The sequence below is a fragment of the Propithecus coquereli genome, unplaced genomic scaffold (assembly GCF_000956105.1).
Source record: "Propithecus coquereli isolate 6110/MARCELLA unplaced genomic scaffold, Pcoq_1.0 Scaffold248, whole genome shotgun sequence".
Taxonomy (NCBI): domain Eukaryota; kingdom Metazoa; phylum Chordata; class Mammalia; order Primates; family Indriidae; genus Propithecus; species Propithecus coquereli.
In genome coordinates this window covers 1,878,460-1,897,046 of record NW_012148041.1, presented here as the reverse complement: position 1 = coordinate 1,897,046, position 18,587 = coordinate 1,878,460, and the positions used below count along the sequence as shown (strand labels likewise).

Below are 18,587 nucleotides of genomic sequence, written 5' to 3'. Positions count from 1 at the left end.
AATCCTAGCACTTTGGGAGGCCGAGGCAGGAGGATTGCTTGAGGCCAGGAGTTCAAGACCAGCCTGGGCATAATAGTAAGACCCTGTCTCTACAATAAATAAATAAATCATACAGTTCTCTCCACTTCTGAATTTTAACCAGAAAGGTAGCACAGCACATTGGTTAAGAGCATGATTCTGAAGCCAGGTTGTCTGGTTTTGAATCCCAGTTCTGCTGCTACCCAGCTGCGTGACCTTAGGTAAGCTATTCAATCCTACTGTGTCTCAATTTCCTCATCTGTAAAATGAACATGATTATAGCACCTACCTCAGCAAGTGACTGTGAGGATTTAAAGAGTATGTATTTGTAAAACACCTAGGAAATAGAAAGCATTAAGTAAATGATTGTGATTTTTTCAGTGAATAATCTTTTAACTCCATCTCTTCCTTTCTGCAGAAAACCTCTTATCTATTTCTTCATTTTCTTCCTCTTAGTTAGCAACTACAAAGACTCCCTTTGTTATCAAAATCTCCCCTGTGCTTTCATATTGACTCTTACATTCCTCACTTTTAAGAAGTTTTAACTAAAATCCAGATTGATGTCTACATGCTAATACTGTTCCCCCATAAGCTTCGACTTCTATTCCTCCAATTCCCTCCTTGACCCTATTAGAGCCTTATCACTCCATGTGCATTGTATTTTCAACCATGCCTAAGAGTTTTGATGACTCTGCCTAGAGTTGCTGGCCAAGTGACACATGGAGGGGAGGGGAGACTGAACCAGGTGAAGGAACAAATTGTCCCTGTGCCATGCTCTATTCTCCTCCACAGAGGATCATAATTAGAAAGAACACACTTTGTGTGACCCTACTGTTGGATAGCTTACCTGCCTCACACCCGAGGACTCTCCTAAGAATAGCAATGTGACAGTTCCTTCCAAACCAATGGTCTCGCTCCTGGCTCCTGAGCAGAATTTAACAGCTGCTAAGAGGAATTGTGGAGATAATAGAGTGGATAGATCATTGAACTAGAAATCAGAAGACCTGGTTTCTAGCCCCAGCTCTCCTCACACTTATTCCCATGACCTTGGCAAAGTCACATTTATTTAGCCTTAATTACTTTAGGGATAGTAGTACTCATAGTTGTGAGAGTCAAACATGTGATATAACTTCTTTTCTGAGCTCATGTCTTAGCCCTGCATACACTACAGTTATATTTGTTGTTATAGTCAAATCCCAATTATCTAGCTCAGCTCATACAAGAAAAATCTTCATCATCTGCTTTCAACTCATGCTAAAAGGTAAAGAACAAAAAGCAGTTTAGAACCAAATTATTTTTACTGATTGATTGATGGTGATTCTGCTGATGACCTAAAAAGGTTGAAGTAGGTTTTCTTAATCTCTGCACCATTGACATTTTAGACCAGAGAATTCTTTCTTGTGGAGAAATGTCCTGTGCATTATGGGATGTTTAGTTTCTACCCACTAGATGACTGTCATGAGAATCAAAAACGTCTCTGGCCATTGCCAAATGTCTGCTGGGGAACAAAACTGCACCCGGTTCAGATTCACTGGGTTCAAGGATAGTATTTTATAAAGCTATTTCTTTACACGAGTACTTAAGCGCAGAACTTCATATTCCATATTTTATATAAATTTCTACTTATCACAGGTCAAAGCCAGAGTTAATGTTTGGTAAAAATTTTAGTATATGGGAATGATATAAATGTGTTAACCACACCACCACCCATCAGTATCACATCTCAAAACATTGTCCTTACCAAAAGAAAGCAGTAGCGGTCCATTTTTCTAGTGGAAAATTGGTAGGCTTAATTCTTTCGAAACATCCTATAAGAACATAGAACTGATTGTGTTCCGGATGTGTGCTGGATGTATGAGGAGGCTTGGTTTTGGCCATACACACAGCACTGGTTCTGAACCTGAGGTGATTTATTTCCCCCAGGGAATGTCTGGAGAGATTTTTAGTGGTCTCAGCTGGGGGAGAGGGTGCACTGGTATCCAGTGGGTAGAGACCAGGATGCTGCTAAACATCCCACAATGCACAGGACAGCCCACAGCAAAGAATTATCTAGGCCACTATGTCAAAATGTCAGTAGTGCTGACGAGAAACTGCCGTATGGGAAGAAGGGTTATGTACTGTGCCTTTTCTTGGCTACGCGGGCATTTTCTTTGGAGAACCTAATCAAGTCTCTGCTTTTCTCTCTCACAGCTGTTCCTGGCACAGGTTCCTAAGATGCGTGCTTACAATTTTTCCCTTCCTAGAATGGATGTGTATGTATCGATTCAAGGATTGGCTTCTTGGAGACTTACTTGCTGGTGTAAATGTTGGCCTTGTGCAAGTTCCCCAAGGTAAGGAAGATGCAAAACTGCTTTTTTCATCCAAAGACAATATACAGATCCTGTCCATTTGCCCAGGGTAAACAATTACTTGTGCTAGATGAACAGAGAAAAATGTGAATTTCCTTCACATCATTACCATTTGTTCCCTTACCTGCCAGATTTCTAAACCCTCCACAGTGGTTCTAAAAGGTCTTGTTTAGTTTAGACCCCTGAATGCTTTCCAGACTATTTGCAACACCCGCTCTTGGTCATTTCTTCCTGAATTAGTCATTTCATATTCATGACTACAATGCATCTGACTGGGCACTGCTTTTACTTGTGAGGGGAAGGATGGGCAACAGCATGCCAGTGTCTCTCCAGCAGGTGACGAGCACTCCAGTGCCCTCTCTGTGGTCTCCCAAGTGGCCGTTCAGATGTAAGACAGCAAGATCACGCGGATAGGAGCGGGAGCTATCTGGGCTTTAGAAAACTCATTTTCCAAGTAGGAATCAACAACTCTTGTAATAGTCCCATAAGTGTTGGTTCCAGAGTCCACAAGGGACGTGCCCAGTTACAAGAGTCACTGTGCTCAGAGAAACCCAAAGGTAGGCCTTCCAACTGGATAGTCATCATTCCTTCACAATCCTCTTGGCCCAGATGGTGTGTACTATTTGGGCTCATTTTTGCCACAAGCAATTCTGACTGGTAAAACAGCTGACGTTCTACCATTATTAGGTTTCCAGGGAAACAAAGCTAGAAAATTAATCCAAAACCAAATTTGTCTACAGCGAAAGAGAAAAGGTTTTACTAATCCTTTACTCACAGTAGTTTACAGTTCCTCAGAAAGTCATTAAACTCCATTTCTCTATTCTTCTGGGGCCCAGCAGGCAGGTGAAAGCTTGTGATCATGCAGGTTGTAGATAGCAGAAAAAAGGTCAACCAAATGGGCAAGTCGCAGCTGAAATCCAGCTCTGGCACACGGCTGTTATTGGGGGAAAGGGATGTCTTTTGAAATTTTTATTTATTTATTTACAAATTATCATACAGTAAAATTGGCTTTTTTTTCTTTTTGGTGTACAGTTCTATGAATTTTAACACAGGTATAGGTTTGTGTAACCACCACCACAATCTGGATGCAGAACTGTCCCATCACCCCAAAAACTGTCTTGTGCCATCCCTTTTTGGTCACATCCTCCGCTATCTGTAACCCCTAGCAACCACTGATCTGTTCTCCATCACCATAGTTTTGTCTTTTTGAGAATATCGTATGAATGGAATCATACAGCATGTAAATTTTGAAGGCTGGCTTCTTTCATTTAACATTATACCTTTAAGATTCATGCAAATTATTGTGTGTATCAGCAGTTTATTTATTTTTATTGAGTAATATTCCATTATCTAGATATACCACAGTTTGTTCATCCATTCATTTGTTGATGGACATTTTGTTTCCAGTTTTGGGCTGTCACAAATGGAGTTGCTATGAACATTCACGTACAGGTTCTTGCACGAACATAGTTTTCATTTCACTAGGGTGGAGTTGGATTGCTGGTCCTATGGTAAGTATATGTTTAACTTTATAAGAAACCGCCAAACTGTTACCCAGAGTGGCTTACCTACCATTTTACATTCCCACCGGCAATGCATGAGAATTCCATTTCTTCCACATCCTCATTAGCACTTGGTATTGTCAGTATTTTTTAAATTAAACTTTCTATTTTGAGATAATTGTAGATTCACATGAATTTGTAAGAAACTATAGATATTAATAGAACCCATGTACCCTTTACTCAGTTTCCCCAGTGGTAACATCTTGCAAACCTATAGTTCAGTCTCACAACAAGGATATTAACATTTCCACCACCACAAGGATCCGTAATGTTGTCTTTTTATAGCCACCTCCACCTGCCTCCTGTCCCCATCCATTCCTTAATCCCTGGCAACCGCTAATTTATTCTTAACTTCTATAATTTTATCATTTCAAGAAAGTTATATAAATGGCATTCAGTGTGTAACCCATTGGGATTGGCTTTTTTCACTCATCATAATTCTCTGGAGATTCATCCAAGTTGTTGAGTTTATCAATTGTTGATAACATTTTATTGTTGAGCAGTATTTTATGGTATGGATGTACCACAGTTTATTTAAACATTTACCCATTGAAGGATATCTGGGTTGTTTCCGGTTTGGGGCTATTACAAATATAGGTGCTATGAATATTCATGTACAAGTTTTTTAAATGAATGTTATGTCTTCATTTCTCTGGGATAAATGTCCAAGAATGCAATTACTGGAGTATATAGGAGTTGCATGTTTAGCTTTTTGAGAAACTGCCAACCTATTTTCCAGAGTGGCTGTATCGTTTTACATTCCCACTAGCAATTAATGAGCAATCCAGCTGCTCTGTTTCCTCACCAGCATTTGGTGTCACTATTTTTTATTTTAGCCATTCTGACAGGCATGTAGTGATATCTCATTGTGGTTTTAGTTTACATTTCCTTAATGGCTAATTATATTAATATTTAAAATCTTTTCATGTGCTAATTTGTCATCTGAATATTTTCATAAAATGGCTCTTCATATCTTTTGTTCCAGTTGAATTGTTTGCATTTTTATTGTTGAGTTTTGAGAATTCTCTATATATTCTGAATACTAGTCCTTTTGTCTTTTGTGTTTTGCAAATATTTTCTCCCAGTCTGTAGCCTGTCTTCTCATCCTCTTAACAGAGTCCTTGCAATGTAAAAGTTTTTGATTTTAATAAAGTCTAGTTTCTAGTATTTTTTTATTCTAGCCATTCTAAGAAGAATGTAGTGATATCTCATCATTGTTTTAATTTGCATTTCCCTAATGGTTAATGAGATCGAACATGTTTTCATGTGCTATTTGCTATCCGCATGTCTTCTTCGTTGAGATGCCTATTCGAGCACTTTGCCCATTTTTTCATCAAGATTTTTGTTTTCTTATAGTTGGTTTGTGAGAATTCTTTATGCAATCTAGAAATAAGTCCCTTGTCAGATATGTGATTTGCAAATATTTTCTCTCAGTCTGTAGCTTATCTTTTCATTCTCTTGACAGTATCTTCGGCGGAGCAAAATATTTTAATTTTTATAAAGTCCAATTTGTCATTTATTTTTTCTTTTATATCCATAAAAGCACTTTTGCTATCATATATAAGGTCTCTTCCACTAGCTCCTAGGTCACAAAGATTTTTTTCTAAACACCTTATGGTTTTATGCTTTACATTTAGATCTATTATCAATTTTTAGTTTAATCTTTATACAAGGTGTAAAGTTTAGGTCAAGGTTTCTCACTAATGTGAAATTAGTGTAAGATTTTTTTGTTGCACTTTCAACATCATTTTAAAACAAGACTATCCTCCATTGAATTGTTTTTGCACCTTTGTCAAAGATCAAATAGCCGTATTTGTCATGGATCTATTTCTGAACTTTCTCTATTCTGTTCCATTGGTCTATGTGTCTATCCCTTTGCAAATACCACGTCTTGATTACTATATCTTTATAGTGAGTCTTAACATTGGGTAGTATGATTCCTCCAACTTTTTTTTCAAAATTTTTTTAGCTATTCTTCCCTATAAATTTTAGAATCAGCTTATGTATGTCTATAAAAATCCTGCTGCATTAAATCTATAGATAATTTCAGGGAGAGTTTGCATCTTTATTATGTTAAGTATTCCAATCCATGATTATGGTATGTCTCTCCATTTATTTAAGTTTCTTAATTTCTTTTGTAAGAAATTAAGCCTTTTGTAGTTTTCAGCATACAGATCCTACATGTCTTGTTAAATTTGTGGTTAAGTATTTCATTTTGGGGTTTTCAATGGTAATTCAACTTCTCATTGTTCATTGTTTATATCTAGAAATACATGTAGAAATTGATGTTTATGTGTTCATCTTGTATCCCCAAACTCATTTATTAGTTCTAAGAATCTTTTGTAGATTCCTTGGGATTAACTACATTGACAATCATATCATCTGTGAATAGGAAGTTACATTTATTTCTAATATGGTTTTTCTTGCTTATTTTACTGGCTAAGACACCCAATACTGTGTTGAATAAGAGTGGCGGGGCTGGGTGTGGTGGCTCACACCTGTAATCCCAGCACACTGGGAGGCTGAGGTGGGAGGACTACTTGCAGCCATGAGTTAGAGGTCAAGAATGGTGAGAATAAACATTCCTGCCTTGTTCCTGATCTTGGGGGAAAGCGTTCCATTTCTCACCACTGAGTATGATATTAGCTCTAGGATTTTTGTAGATGCCCTTTGTTAGGTTGAGGAAGTTTTCATCTATTCTAGTTTGCTTAGAATTTTTATCATGGGTAGATGTTGTATTTTGTGATTTTTCTACATCTATTGATATGACCATGTGGTTTTTCTGTTTAGTTGGCTAATATGGTAGGTTATGTTAATTGATTTTTTGAGTATTGAACCAGTCTTGCATTCCCAGAATAAAGGAGTATCTTTTAAAATTCACACTAAGGCATCATATGTGCTAGGATTATTCCTGCAAAAAAAGAAATTTCCATGTGGCAACTTCAAACTAAAATGATCCATTCGTATGAATATAGCCACTTTATTTGTGTGAATAAAATCTTTAGAGCATCCCTGTGGTGCTATAATGAGAAAGCTGAACTCTTAGCATTGATGCTTTAACTATGAGCCCCCTGCTGATTCTACATATGTTTCAATTATGGCCAAAGCTGGAGGACATCACACTGCTAAATTACTGAGTCATCAGTACAATTTGGTGTCAAAACAAAAATGGCATTAGGATGTTTCAGTATATCTAGCATCCATCACAGCACCTAGCACATAGTAGGTACTCAAAAGATATTTGTTGAATAATGATTGCATAACTATATGAATGAATGAATCCAAGCAACTCTTGATACCTGACTAAGGGATTGTATATTATTTTAAGTACTATGAATAATGAAATAATGTGTAGAGTGAATAATTCAACAGTTTTACTTATATTTGAATAGGTAGTACCTAATGATTTAATAATTTTCTTCAAGTGAAACAAAAATTCTATATAGTGAAGACCTCATTAAAAAGGTATTTGATCTTCCTTACAGTAGAATTCCAGTTTATAAATGTAGAATTAAAGAAGAAAATAGAAACTCACCAGGCAAACTATAGTAACAATTGTTAGACATAAGATCCATAAGAATGGATGCTAAAATTAGTGGGTGAAAGTTTGCAAACCATAAAACAGGACTGCATATTTTCAAAGTATCTCCCTCAAGGTATTTATTAACTACTCCACTACTTTATAATAGAGAACCTGGGGCTGGATGCCTGTATCCTAGCACTTTGGGAGGCTGAGGTGGGAGAATCGCTTGAGCCCAGGAGTTTGAGGTTGCTGTGAGCTATGATGACGCCACGGCACTCTAGCCTGAGTGACAGAGCAAGACCCTATCTCAAAAACAGAAAAGAAAAAAAAATGACACAATGCACGTTAATCCATTTGCTTCCAAATTTCCAAATTCTCCCGGTGCTTCTTAGAAAAGAAAGTATGTATTGAAGAAGGAGCTGAAGGAAGAGATTGCAGTGACTGGCATATGGAAGCGAAAAAACACACACCAGCTTTGAGACAAGTCGTTGAAGTGTGATTTTTGCCTTGCTTTTCAGTTTTACCTTGAGCCCTGGTGAATTCCCGGGGCCTTCTTGTGCTAGACTAGGGATGGGGATGGGCCTGCTTCTGAGCTGTTGGAATTAGAGGTCTATGGCTGCGGTATTTGCTTTCCATGTTTAGCATTAAGACCCCACAGTGCAAGGTGTTTCAGCCTATGATACAGAACTAAGGTGTAAAAGCCCGTGGCAAAATAGGAAGAGAGGCTGTTATAGGAACCAAAGGAGATAATAAAAAGTATGAATGAAGGGCTATATGTCAAAGGATGCTATTACCATACTCAGTCGGCTATAAGCACGGATCATTTATATTTTAAATATTCTTTGCAGTTTTTATTTAAGATGACTTTTAAAAGCCAAGCTACCTTTTCTTAAATTATCTTGCTTTTCAGTCCTGACGTTCAGTTTGCTGGCAAGGCAACTGATTCCTCCTCTCAATGTCGCTTATGCAGCTTTCTGTTCTTCGGTAATTTATGTCATCTTTGGATCATGTCATCAAATGTCCATTGGTGAGTTAAATACTGAAACACACAGAGGTAGATGATGTTTTAACCTCAATCATTTACTTATTGCTAAGGGACCCAATATAAAAGTATCTTTAGTCTGGGCGCGGTGGCTCATGTCTGTAATCCCAGCACTTTGGGAGGCCAAGGCGGGAGGATTGCTTGAGGTCAGGAGTTCAAGACCAGCCTGAGCAACATAGTGAGACCCCATCTCTACAAAAAATAGAAAAATTAGCTAGCTGTGGTAGCACACACCTGTGGTCCCAGCTACTCGGGAGGCTGAGGCAAGAGGATCACTTGAGCCTAGGAGTTTGAGGTTGTGCTGTGAGCTATGATCACACCATTACACTCTACCCAGGAGGACAGAGCAAGACTCTGTCTCAAAAAAAAAAATATATAGAAAGGAGGCAGAAGATGGACTTTCTATCCATATGGTTAGTGGTCAGATTGTAGAAATGAATACTTCTCCACTTCTCCTAGTGTGTCACTATTAATGTTACCACCAGAAAAACAGGCCAGCAAGATGTTTCCCAGAGGAATTAGAGGGCAGAGGTATTATACTTTCCTTGGTGAAATTGCCACACATTGGAATCTGACTGCCCTCAACACAGAAGATCTAGAAATGATTTTGCCAGTACTCCTAGAGTAGATCTTTCAGCTGGACCCATAATAATCAAACTCCATGGGGCTGATTTATGATATAACACATGGGGCTGATTTATTGATTTACAATGAGAAAAGGCTGTCATAGTAATCAAAACACTGAAGTCCACAAGATAAGTACTTTTCTTCCCTGAGTCAAAAGTCCATCTACTAATTTATAACTAGGAATGACTTTTACAGGGACCAGACTCGTTAAAAGTCATATAATCAGCACTAATCAGCACAATAACCTCACCTAGCTGAATCTGACTAGAAATCAAATCACAAAATGCCCCAATAGGCTTGGAAGGTCATTGCCAACATTTACTCAGTGAGGTGCCTTTCCTGGGCTTCCCCACCAAACAACTGACCAATCGACCAACATTGACCATTCTGACTGACACACTCTTTCTCCTGATACGCTTTGTATATTCGGTCTGGTTAGCATCCCATCCTTCTAGATGTGGCATGCTACTCTGCCTTTTTTAAGAACAATATCGCAAAAATAAATAAATAAATAAGAACAATATCGCATATCTTTACTCAGATCCATTATTTCTTGACTTTACATTTGAACACCAAGAGAACAATTTTATTCCCATATTTCTAAGTTCCTAGGGCACCTCACAATTATTTCCAAATACTGATAATAAGGCTGTTAGAGTTTTGTTTGTCTTAGTAAGTTTAAAGGTAAGATTTGCCTTTGCTCCTCTATAAGTGTATGTCAATTTGAGGATTTAATGAAATAACGTTTGAGACAGGGATAGCTCGGTGTCATCTTGCACACAGTAAGTCCTTCAGAAGTGTGGGGTATTATTTTTCTTCCTATTGCTATTGATTGGCTTTGTTTTCTGATCTTTTCATTACCATCTCTCTCTGAACCTTCTCAAAGAGCAGGCACGGTGGCTGAACCTGACCCCCATTTCCAGTCAATTTCTCTTTCGAGCCCACTCCATATGCCCGTAATGCAAAGAGACTGAACACCTGGACCACCAACAACTAAACTCTGTGAGTTGGTCACGATATGTGGAGCCACAGTTCTGTTTCCTGCTTTCTTACTTCCCAAAGGCCACTTTCAAATACGAAAAGTTCTTCAGATCAATGACAATACCAAATCAGACCATGCCTGGCCTTTGTCAATATCTGTCAGTTACCTGGACTGGAAACTTCACCTCCCGCCTCTAACATCTTCTCTCATAGGTTCCTTCTCCCTCGTGAGCGCTCTGATGATCAATGTTCTGAAAGTGAGCCCATTCAACAGCGGTCACCTGGTCATGGGGACTTTCGTCAAGGATGACTTTTCTGTCCCCTCCTTCTCTACGAACTATAATAAATCCTTGAGCGTGGTGGCAGCCACAACTTTTTTGACTGGGATTATTCAGGTAGGATCTGAACCTCTGAACCCCTGAAAAAGAACTGAGTAAAGGGGCTATAAATGGGCCCCTTCCCTTAGTTGCTCCCGTGATCCATTGTGGTACATCTGGAACTTCAGTGATGTATTTTTCTGAAAACTTGTAGGATGTGTGGAATAGGATGTCTCCTCAGTGACAAAACATCTCTGTCCTCAGAAATCATCCACCACTGGTCTAGGATGAGATACTGAACACTGTCATCAGTCCTTCTCAAAGAAGGGTCCTAGGGACTTACGGTCTAGAGTTCCATTCCTGATTTTGCCTTTTTTTAAATTACTTCATATTCTTTCAACAAGAATATCCTCACAGGCCCACCTAGCATGCTTTGGGTTAGTAAACCTTGGAGTCAGACCTGCATTGACAAGGACCACAGCTAAAAGACAATAACATGATGACTTATTAAAATCCAAAACTTATTTTGGAAGTGTGTTTAATTTTCCTCTGAAAGTCTACCACCTGCTAAACTAAAGGCACATCTTCCAGCTTTATTTCTCTTTTTTCCCAGCTAACCCACTCTCTTGTTGATTTTTCAGTGATCCCCTAGGACTGCCTTTCACTGGGTAAGGATTTATTGGGCGCCTACAAAGGCAGGCTATCATAGCGGGCGGACTCCAGCCCTGATGCTTATGAGCTGTACGAACTTCAGTGCTTTCAGCCCTTTGTGGGCCTCAGTTTCCTCATTTGTAAAGTGGGAATATTTGTTTTTCAGGCTTCTTATGAGAATTAAGTGAGAAAATGCATGCAAAGTGCTCAGCCGAGAGCCTGTTACATAGTAAGCATCGATAAGTTATAATTACTGAGTACAGAGAAATGAATTTGGTACTTAAAAAGAGACCAAAAATTAAAAAGAAGATATAATTTCTGTGGTTAAAAAGTTCAATCTTGGCCAGGCGCGGTGGCTCATGCCTGTAATCCTAGCACTCTGGGAGGGCAAGGTGGGAAGATTGCTTGAGCTCAGGAGCTTGAGACCAGCCTGAGGAAGAGTGAGACCCTGTCTCTACAAAAAATAGAAAATATTGGCCAGGCATGGTGGTGTGTACCTATAGTCCCAGCTACTCGGGAGGCTGAGGCAGGAGGATTGCTTGAGCCCAGGAGTTCGAGGTTGCTGTGAGCTAGGCTGACGCCACGGCACTCTAGCCCGGAGACAGAGCGAGACTCTGTCTCAGGAAAAAAAAAAAAAGGCCAACCTCCCTCTACTACGGTGTCAGCAGAGGCCACGTGGGAAGAAGTAAAGGCATTCCTGCCTCTCCCAGCCAGGGTGGTACAGTGGGAGGCCTAGCTGGGAGCCAGAACACTCAGCCTTGCTCAGCAATCATGAAGAGTCCCTACTGCCTCAGGTGTCAGTAAGGGCCAAGTGGGGAACCTGAACTTCCACCTCTACCCAGAAGTAACAAGGTGGCATCCTCCCCTTCTGCCATAGCTTTGTCAAAAAATAAGCTAGCAGGCAGGGTGCTGTGGCTCACACCTGTAATCCCAGCACTTTGGGAGGCTGAGGCAGGAGGATCACTTGAGGCCAGGGAGTTAAAGATCAGCATGGGCAACATAGTGAGACCCCCATCTCTACAAAAAAAATTTTTTTAAATTATTGGGGCATGGTGGCACATACGTGTAGTCCCAACTATTCTGGAGGGTGAGGCAGGAGGATCACTTGAGCCTAGGTGTTTGAGGCTGCAGTGAGCTATGATGGTGCCACTGCACTCTAGCCTTGGGTGACAGAACAAGACCCTGTCTCAAAGAAAAAAGAAAAGAAAAAGGAAAGTCTGAACTAGATAATAGCTAACATTTATTGCCATGTGCTAGTCACTATTCTAGGCACTTTACATGCATTACCTTGTTTGATCCTCACAACGACTCCATGAGTTAGGTATTACTATGGTCTGTACTTTAAGGAAACAAAGGCACAGAGAGGTTAAGTTAATTGCCCAAAGTCATACAGCCTGTAAGATACCAAAGTGGATTGAGTTCAGGGTTGTCTGCCTCCAGAATCTGTGCTCTATTTTGTATTAAAGTACAAAATAATATTCATAAAAGTGAAGAGTTCAGTGCTGAAAGAAAATGAAGTAAAAAACAACCTGAAGTTGGACTGGAGTTGTCTGGGAAAGAAACTACTATTTATTGAGTCCTTTCTTCCATTCATTCGACATTCAGTGCGGGTTTCTCTAAGAGTGGCAGGTAGGTTTCCCCTCACGGGTCAGCTCCGACTGACTGGCGGTGGCTGCCTAGCATGTTACGTTAACGTTAACCCTGAATCTGACGCCACACCACCGTGGAGAAGAAAGAGTCCTATGGTAATCGTGGATATTTGCCATTTACAAGGTGGAAGGAAACGGCGGCATGAAGAATGGGTAATGTGTATTTGCATCTGTCACCATTTTCGCATTTGGGCTAGGTGTTTACATGTGGTATGTAAGTTACCCCGTACAACACTCTGTGTATCGAGTATTAGTCGTGTTTTAAAGATGAGGGAACTGAGGCTCAGAGAGTTAGTTCCCTTGTCCACACTCACACAGCCAGCGAGTGGCAGGGCCGGGGCTGAAGCCACCCTGGGAACCATGCTCTTTCTGCACACCTTTCCAAGGAGAGGAATTTCCTAGCGCTCTGGAAAGAGAGGAGGCACGTGGACTGGCAGAAATGGGAAAAAGAGGGCTTCGTGCACGAGCACAGAGGTAGGACTGGGCCAGTCACACAGAAAATGGGGAGCGGACGGGCCTGGCCGTGGTAAAAGTGTGTGTCGGCAGTTACGACAGGAGTTAAGGGACACGTGGTGCCTGGCTGATGGCAAGCTTTGAAATAAAAAGCTTTCAAAGCCAAAACATTTATTGGTCCAAACTTGTTTGTTTTCTGAGTGCTGCTGGTGCGGTGGGAGTGAAGTGAGACAGTAGCAGGCTCTGAGGCCGCCGTTTCGCTGGTCTTCCCCCACTTACTGAATTGCCTTCGCTGGGCTGTGCCAGTTTTCTTAACCTCCCCTCTTCCGGGGATTGGGACTCATCCTCTAAACATCAATTTTCTAACTGTGCTCCTGGCTGCGCTCCGAATCCCTTGGTTCTTGACTACCCACCCTGATGAATGATAGCAGGTGACAAAGCAAAGGTAGAAAAAAAGGCCCAACAAAGTGAAAGTAGGTAGAAAAAGGACTTCACTGCAGGCCGAAAGGAAGGGAAAGCGCACTTCACGGTGCAGGAGCAGGACACCAGGCCTGTGTCCGCCGGGACTCTGCCCCCGCGCTCTTTGTCTCTGGGCTGCTACTGCTCCCACCCAGTGAGGCAGGAGTGCGTCATCTGAATCGTCCAATGGCGTGCTTGTCTCCACCGTAGTGGGGGGGGGGGCCTGGATTTTCTCCTTTTATGGCCTCAATCTGGAAATGTCATGATGCATAGCGTCCATCCCCTGCAAGGGGGGAACATGCAAAGCTAATGACATGTTAATTCTCTTGAGGTCACCTTGAGATCTCAGGATGCGTCTAGAGAGTCCCAGGAAAGTCCCCTCACCTGTCTTACACGCTCAGCTCACTTGCGTCCCCTCCTCCCGCTCACACCTAACTAATCTGCCTACTCTAACAACCGTCTTTTATTATAAAAATTGAACATCTCAAACAGTAAGAGTGTATAAATTATAAAATATTATCCCCAACCTCTAATCCCGTTCTCCAAAGGTAACTTCTGTTAATAGTTCAGTATCTATCCTTTTAGATCTTTTGTGTGTGTGTGTAAAATTTTATTATGTAACATATATTTATATCTTATATATGCATGCGGACATATTAAATACCTTGTGTATTTATATCTTCGGTATATACGTAATCCTGAACACATAAATAAATTCAGTTTCCTCATTCTCAGTAAAGATAAGAGTCAAAGGCCAAGAAATTTAAGCCGGAACCCAGTTTTTTGGACTCATCTTTTCCTTTGTGAAACGCTGCATTCCTTATAGGGATGTCAAACGTCTCCTGAAAAGGGCTGTCAAAAGCTTCTCAGGAAAGGCCTTGAAAAAGGCAAAGGCTTGTTCTCACCACCCTGTTGCTGTTTCCCCCACAGCGACCTAGAGGGCGGTAGATTCTAGAGCAAGAATTCAGTTACCCCAGCGGACCGGGCTCAGGCAGGGAGGAGGGAAAGAGGTGGGCTGGTGCTTGTGGGGAGTCTCTGATCAACAGGCAAGGGCGCACCTTATCCCTTCACCTCTGCTCATTAGGGAAGGAGAGACGCGAGAGTCATCAAAGGGGCCTACCCTAACTTTGTTTTGTTGGAAGCCCCTTCTGAGAAGGGGCTGGGGGGCCCCTGGAGAGCGCCATTGGTGTCGTTGCTGGTTTGAAGACTTTCCGCCCCACTCTGTTTTTCTTTTCCGTCTGAACCCCCTGCAGCTATCAATGGGCACGATAGGTCTGGGCTTAGTTAGCACTTACCTTCCGGAGGCCGCCATCAGTGCCTACCTGGCCGCCACGGCGCTGCACATCATGCTGTCCCAGCTGACCTGCGTCTTCGGGATTGTGATTAGTTTCCACTCTGGTCCCATCTCCTTCTTCTACGTGAGTAATTTCAGCCCTCGCCCGGAGCTACAAATGCCCCACGCCTTGCCTCCAAAGAGAAATGGGCCCCAGGAGAGAAACTCCTGACTGTTCTGAAAGGAGATGCAGCCCACAGGCGGCTCAGTCAAGAGGTTCCTAGGAATAGCTTTCTCTCTGGTAGATCTGGCGCCTTGGTTAATTGCAGATGCCGGTTAGACCATGCTTTCAGTTGCATTAACCATTTCAGCCCAGCCTTTTAAACTTACATGATTTACGTTAAAATTTGGCCTTCAAGATGATGTACTTAATCATAAACAGAACTCCTATGTCCTTTCCATTACCCTGAGACATATAAAGCGTGTATTCTATCCTTATTGAACATTACTGCCTGTTTTAATCCCTTTTTTAACTTAAAAAGGCCCCTCTGCCCTCACTGATTTTTAGTCATGCCCATAAAAACCTCCCAGCAACTATACCTAGGAACTTCTTTCTAAACTAATCTAGAAAGAGTGTCAATTTGCTAGATTTAGGCAATTATTATATCGCATCCTAAGCCTCTGTAATTTTTCTTTCAGAACATTATTAATTATTGTATGGGACTTCCAAAAGCTAATTCCACCAGCATTCTGCTATTTCTAACTGCTGTTGTTGCTTTGAGAATCAACAAATGTATCAGAATTTCTTTCAATCAATATCCCATCGAGTTTCCCATGGAATTATTTCTGGTAAGTGTTTTTGATGCCCAGAATTCATGGTTTAGAGAATATTAGAATTTTTACAAGGCATATGTCAAAGCTGAGTACATTTAGTTTTAAATATTAATATATACTTATATTTGCAAAACATGCTTATTTTCCTTTTTTAAAAACATTTTTAAACTGAAGTACAGTTAACAAATAAAAATTATGTATATTTATGATGTGCATGATATTTTTATATGTGTATACATTGTGAGATGTTTAAATCAAGCTAATTAACATATCCATCACCTCACATACTTATCATTTTTTGTTGTGAGAACATTTAAGATCTGCTGTCTTAGCGATTTTCAAAGTTTACAGTACTTTATTAACCATCATCAAACTATACAATAGATCTACCCCCAAAACATGCTTATGTTCTAAGTACATTTATCTGTTGCCTCTTTCTCATAATATTTCAAAAATATGGGTTTTTTTCCCCTTATGAAAGTAATACAGGCTCATTCTAGAAATTTTGAAAAACATAGAGAAATTTTTTTAAAAAAGGACAAGGAAGAAAAAGAAATTCCTCGGCCGGGTGCGGTGGCTCACGCCTGTAATCCTAGCACTCTGGGAGGCTGAGGCGGGTGGATTGCTCAAAGTCAGGAGTTCGAGACCAGCCTGAGCAAGAGAAAGACCCCGTCTCTACTAACAAAATAGAAAGAAATTATCTGGACAACTAAAAATATATAGAAAAAAAATTAGCCGGGCATGGTGGTGCATGCCTGTAGTCGCAGCTACTCGGGAGGCTGAGGCAGGAGGATCGCTTGAGCCCAGGAGTTTGAGGTTGCTGTGAGCTAGGCTAATGCCATAGCACTCACTCTAGCCAGGGCAACAGAGTGAGACTCTGTCTCAAAAAATGAAAAAAGAAATTCCTATAGTTGCACCATCCAAAGTCAACTATGTTTAATACTTTTACACTGTCAGTTATTTACTCCTTTCTTCTTTCTGACAAACATATGACAGGCCTATGCTAAGTGTTGGTGAATTTCCATTTTTCTCTATGTAGAAGTTTTGTTTCTGTTTTTTGAGACAGGACATTTCTGCTCCTGGAAGCAATGGTGCATAATATTTAGATAATCATATGCCTCTTTTTTTTTAGATTCTTGGTTTCACTGCATTTGCAAACAGGATAAACATGGCCACAGAAACCAGCAAGACACTCATTGACATGATTCCTCACAGGTCAGTAATTCCACTTTTCAATATTGCTTTTCTCTTTCTGATACCCTCTCTTAGCCTCTGACCACACAGCCTCGTTGATATTTTCTACTGGTAGTCTCTGGCCAAGTTCATTTTGGAGCACAGAGGCTCCCGAAAGAAGAAGGGCTCGGACGACTCCTTGTTTCTTCTCTGGTCAGCCTCTGTCTCTCTTTTCATAGTTGAGCCAATCCCCTCACCCAAGAAAACTGCTGGCTGCGCTACCCACAGCACATACAGACTCAAGTTTTTCTGACGGTGCATTACAGGCCTTCTCAACCTCTGCACCTGTCTGACTAACGCTGAAGAGTTGGACAAGAGACATCTCTGTTTTCCTAGCCTCTGTCCTGTGGCTCAGTGCTCAGGAGATAAATGTTCCTTCTCCCTTCACCCGCTTAGACTGAATCAATGCCCTTGAGCAACAATATTTTCTTACTCTGAGTAGAAATAGATTGGCATATGGAGTTCTTAGGGACTCACAATTTACATCCTAATGCCTACCAGTGACTATAGGGTGCCACTCTTGCTTCTGTTAGGAAATTCTTTAATATAATTTTTTTGATCTTGATCAGATGAATCACATTAGCTAAGAAAAGCAATTTACTGCAGTTTCTTGAGTCATAGGCAGGCTTTTGAAGAGCACTGCCGATTTTCTACCGTCGTGGAAGAGGGAACCCTGCAGAGTCGAGGATGCTGGCTAAACTCCCGGCTAACGAAACATGGGCTACTTTGGCACAGTCAGATTAAATTAGTCTCATATCCCACCAGTTCAAAATGAAATCTGAAATTCCAGTCAATTAAAAAGCATGAGCAGACACCACCTAAGTACCAGGGAAGACGAAGCTAAACAAGACATGGTCTCTGTCCTCAGAAAAAAATAACAAGAACAACAACGGGATGGGTGCTCTACATATTTACCTTATTTCATTTACTCCTCACAGTAATACCATGAGTTAGATATCTCTCTCTCTCTTTTTTAATGGCTGAGGAAACTAAGGCTTATTAAGTTTAAGTGACTTATCCAAGATCACATAGCTACTCAGTGGCAGAGCTACCATTTGAACTTATTTCTCCTTAATTACAAAGTCTATGATCATAACCACTCTATTAGACTTATGTGCTGCTGTTATTAATGACTTAAAAACCACGCAGCCAAGTTTTGCTTATCTTTTATTATAAGATTCAAGGGTATAGATAGACAAGTGAACATTTCAAAAATCTAATTTTAAACACTGCTTTGAACTTACTATTTTTTTGGAGACAGGGTCACACTTTGTTGCCCAGGTTGGAATATAGTGGTGCAATCATAGCTCACTGCAGCCTTGAACTCCCGGGCTCAAGCAATCCTCCCACCTCAGCCTCCTGAGTAGTTGGGACTATAGGTGCAGGCCACTACACCCGGCTAATTTTCTTTTTTTTTGTAGAAATGGGGTCTTGCTATGTTGCCCAGTTGGTCTTGAACCCCTGGCCTCAAGCATCCTCCTACCTCGACCTCCCAAAGTGCTGGGATTAGAGGTGTGAGCCACTGCACCCAGCCTGAACTTCCTTTTTTTATTATTATTATGTATTTATCCAGCATTGCGAGGAACTAGTAAAATTGAACAATTTTAATTAGCTCCC

General features: G+C 40.8%; 1 protein-coding gene across 1 annotated transcript in view; it reads left to right on the top strand.

Moving 5' to 3' along the window:
• Nucleotides 1–18,587, top strand: part of SLC26A8 (solute carrier family 26 (anion exchanger), member 8) — a 65,665-nt gene that overhangs the window by 12,140 nt on the left and 34,938 nt on the right. Inside the window, exons 2-7 of the mRNA XM_012646574.1 lie at nt 2,209–2,348; nt 8,362–8,478; nt 10,315–10,496; nt 14,884–15,048; nt 15,603–15,752; nt 16,870–16,952. Coding sequence (XP_012502028.1) covers nt 2,209–2,348; nt 8,362–8,478; nt 10,315–10,496; nt 14,884–15,048; nt 15,603–15,752; nt 16,870–16,952 — 837 coding nt within the window. The remainder of the gene's footprint in view (nt 1–2,208; nt 2,349–8,361; nt 8,479–10,314; nt 10,497–14,883; nt 15,049–15,602; nt 15,753–16,869; nt 16,953–18,587) is intronic.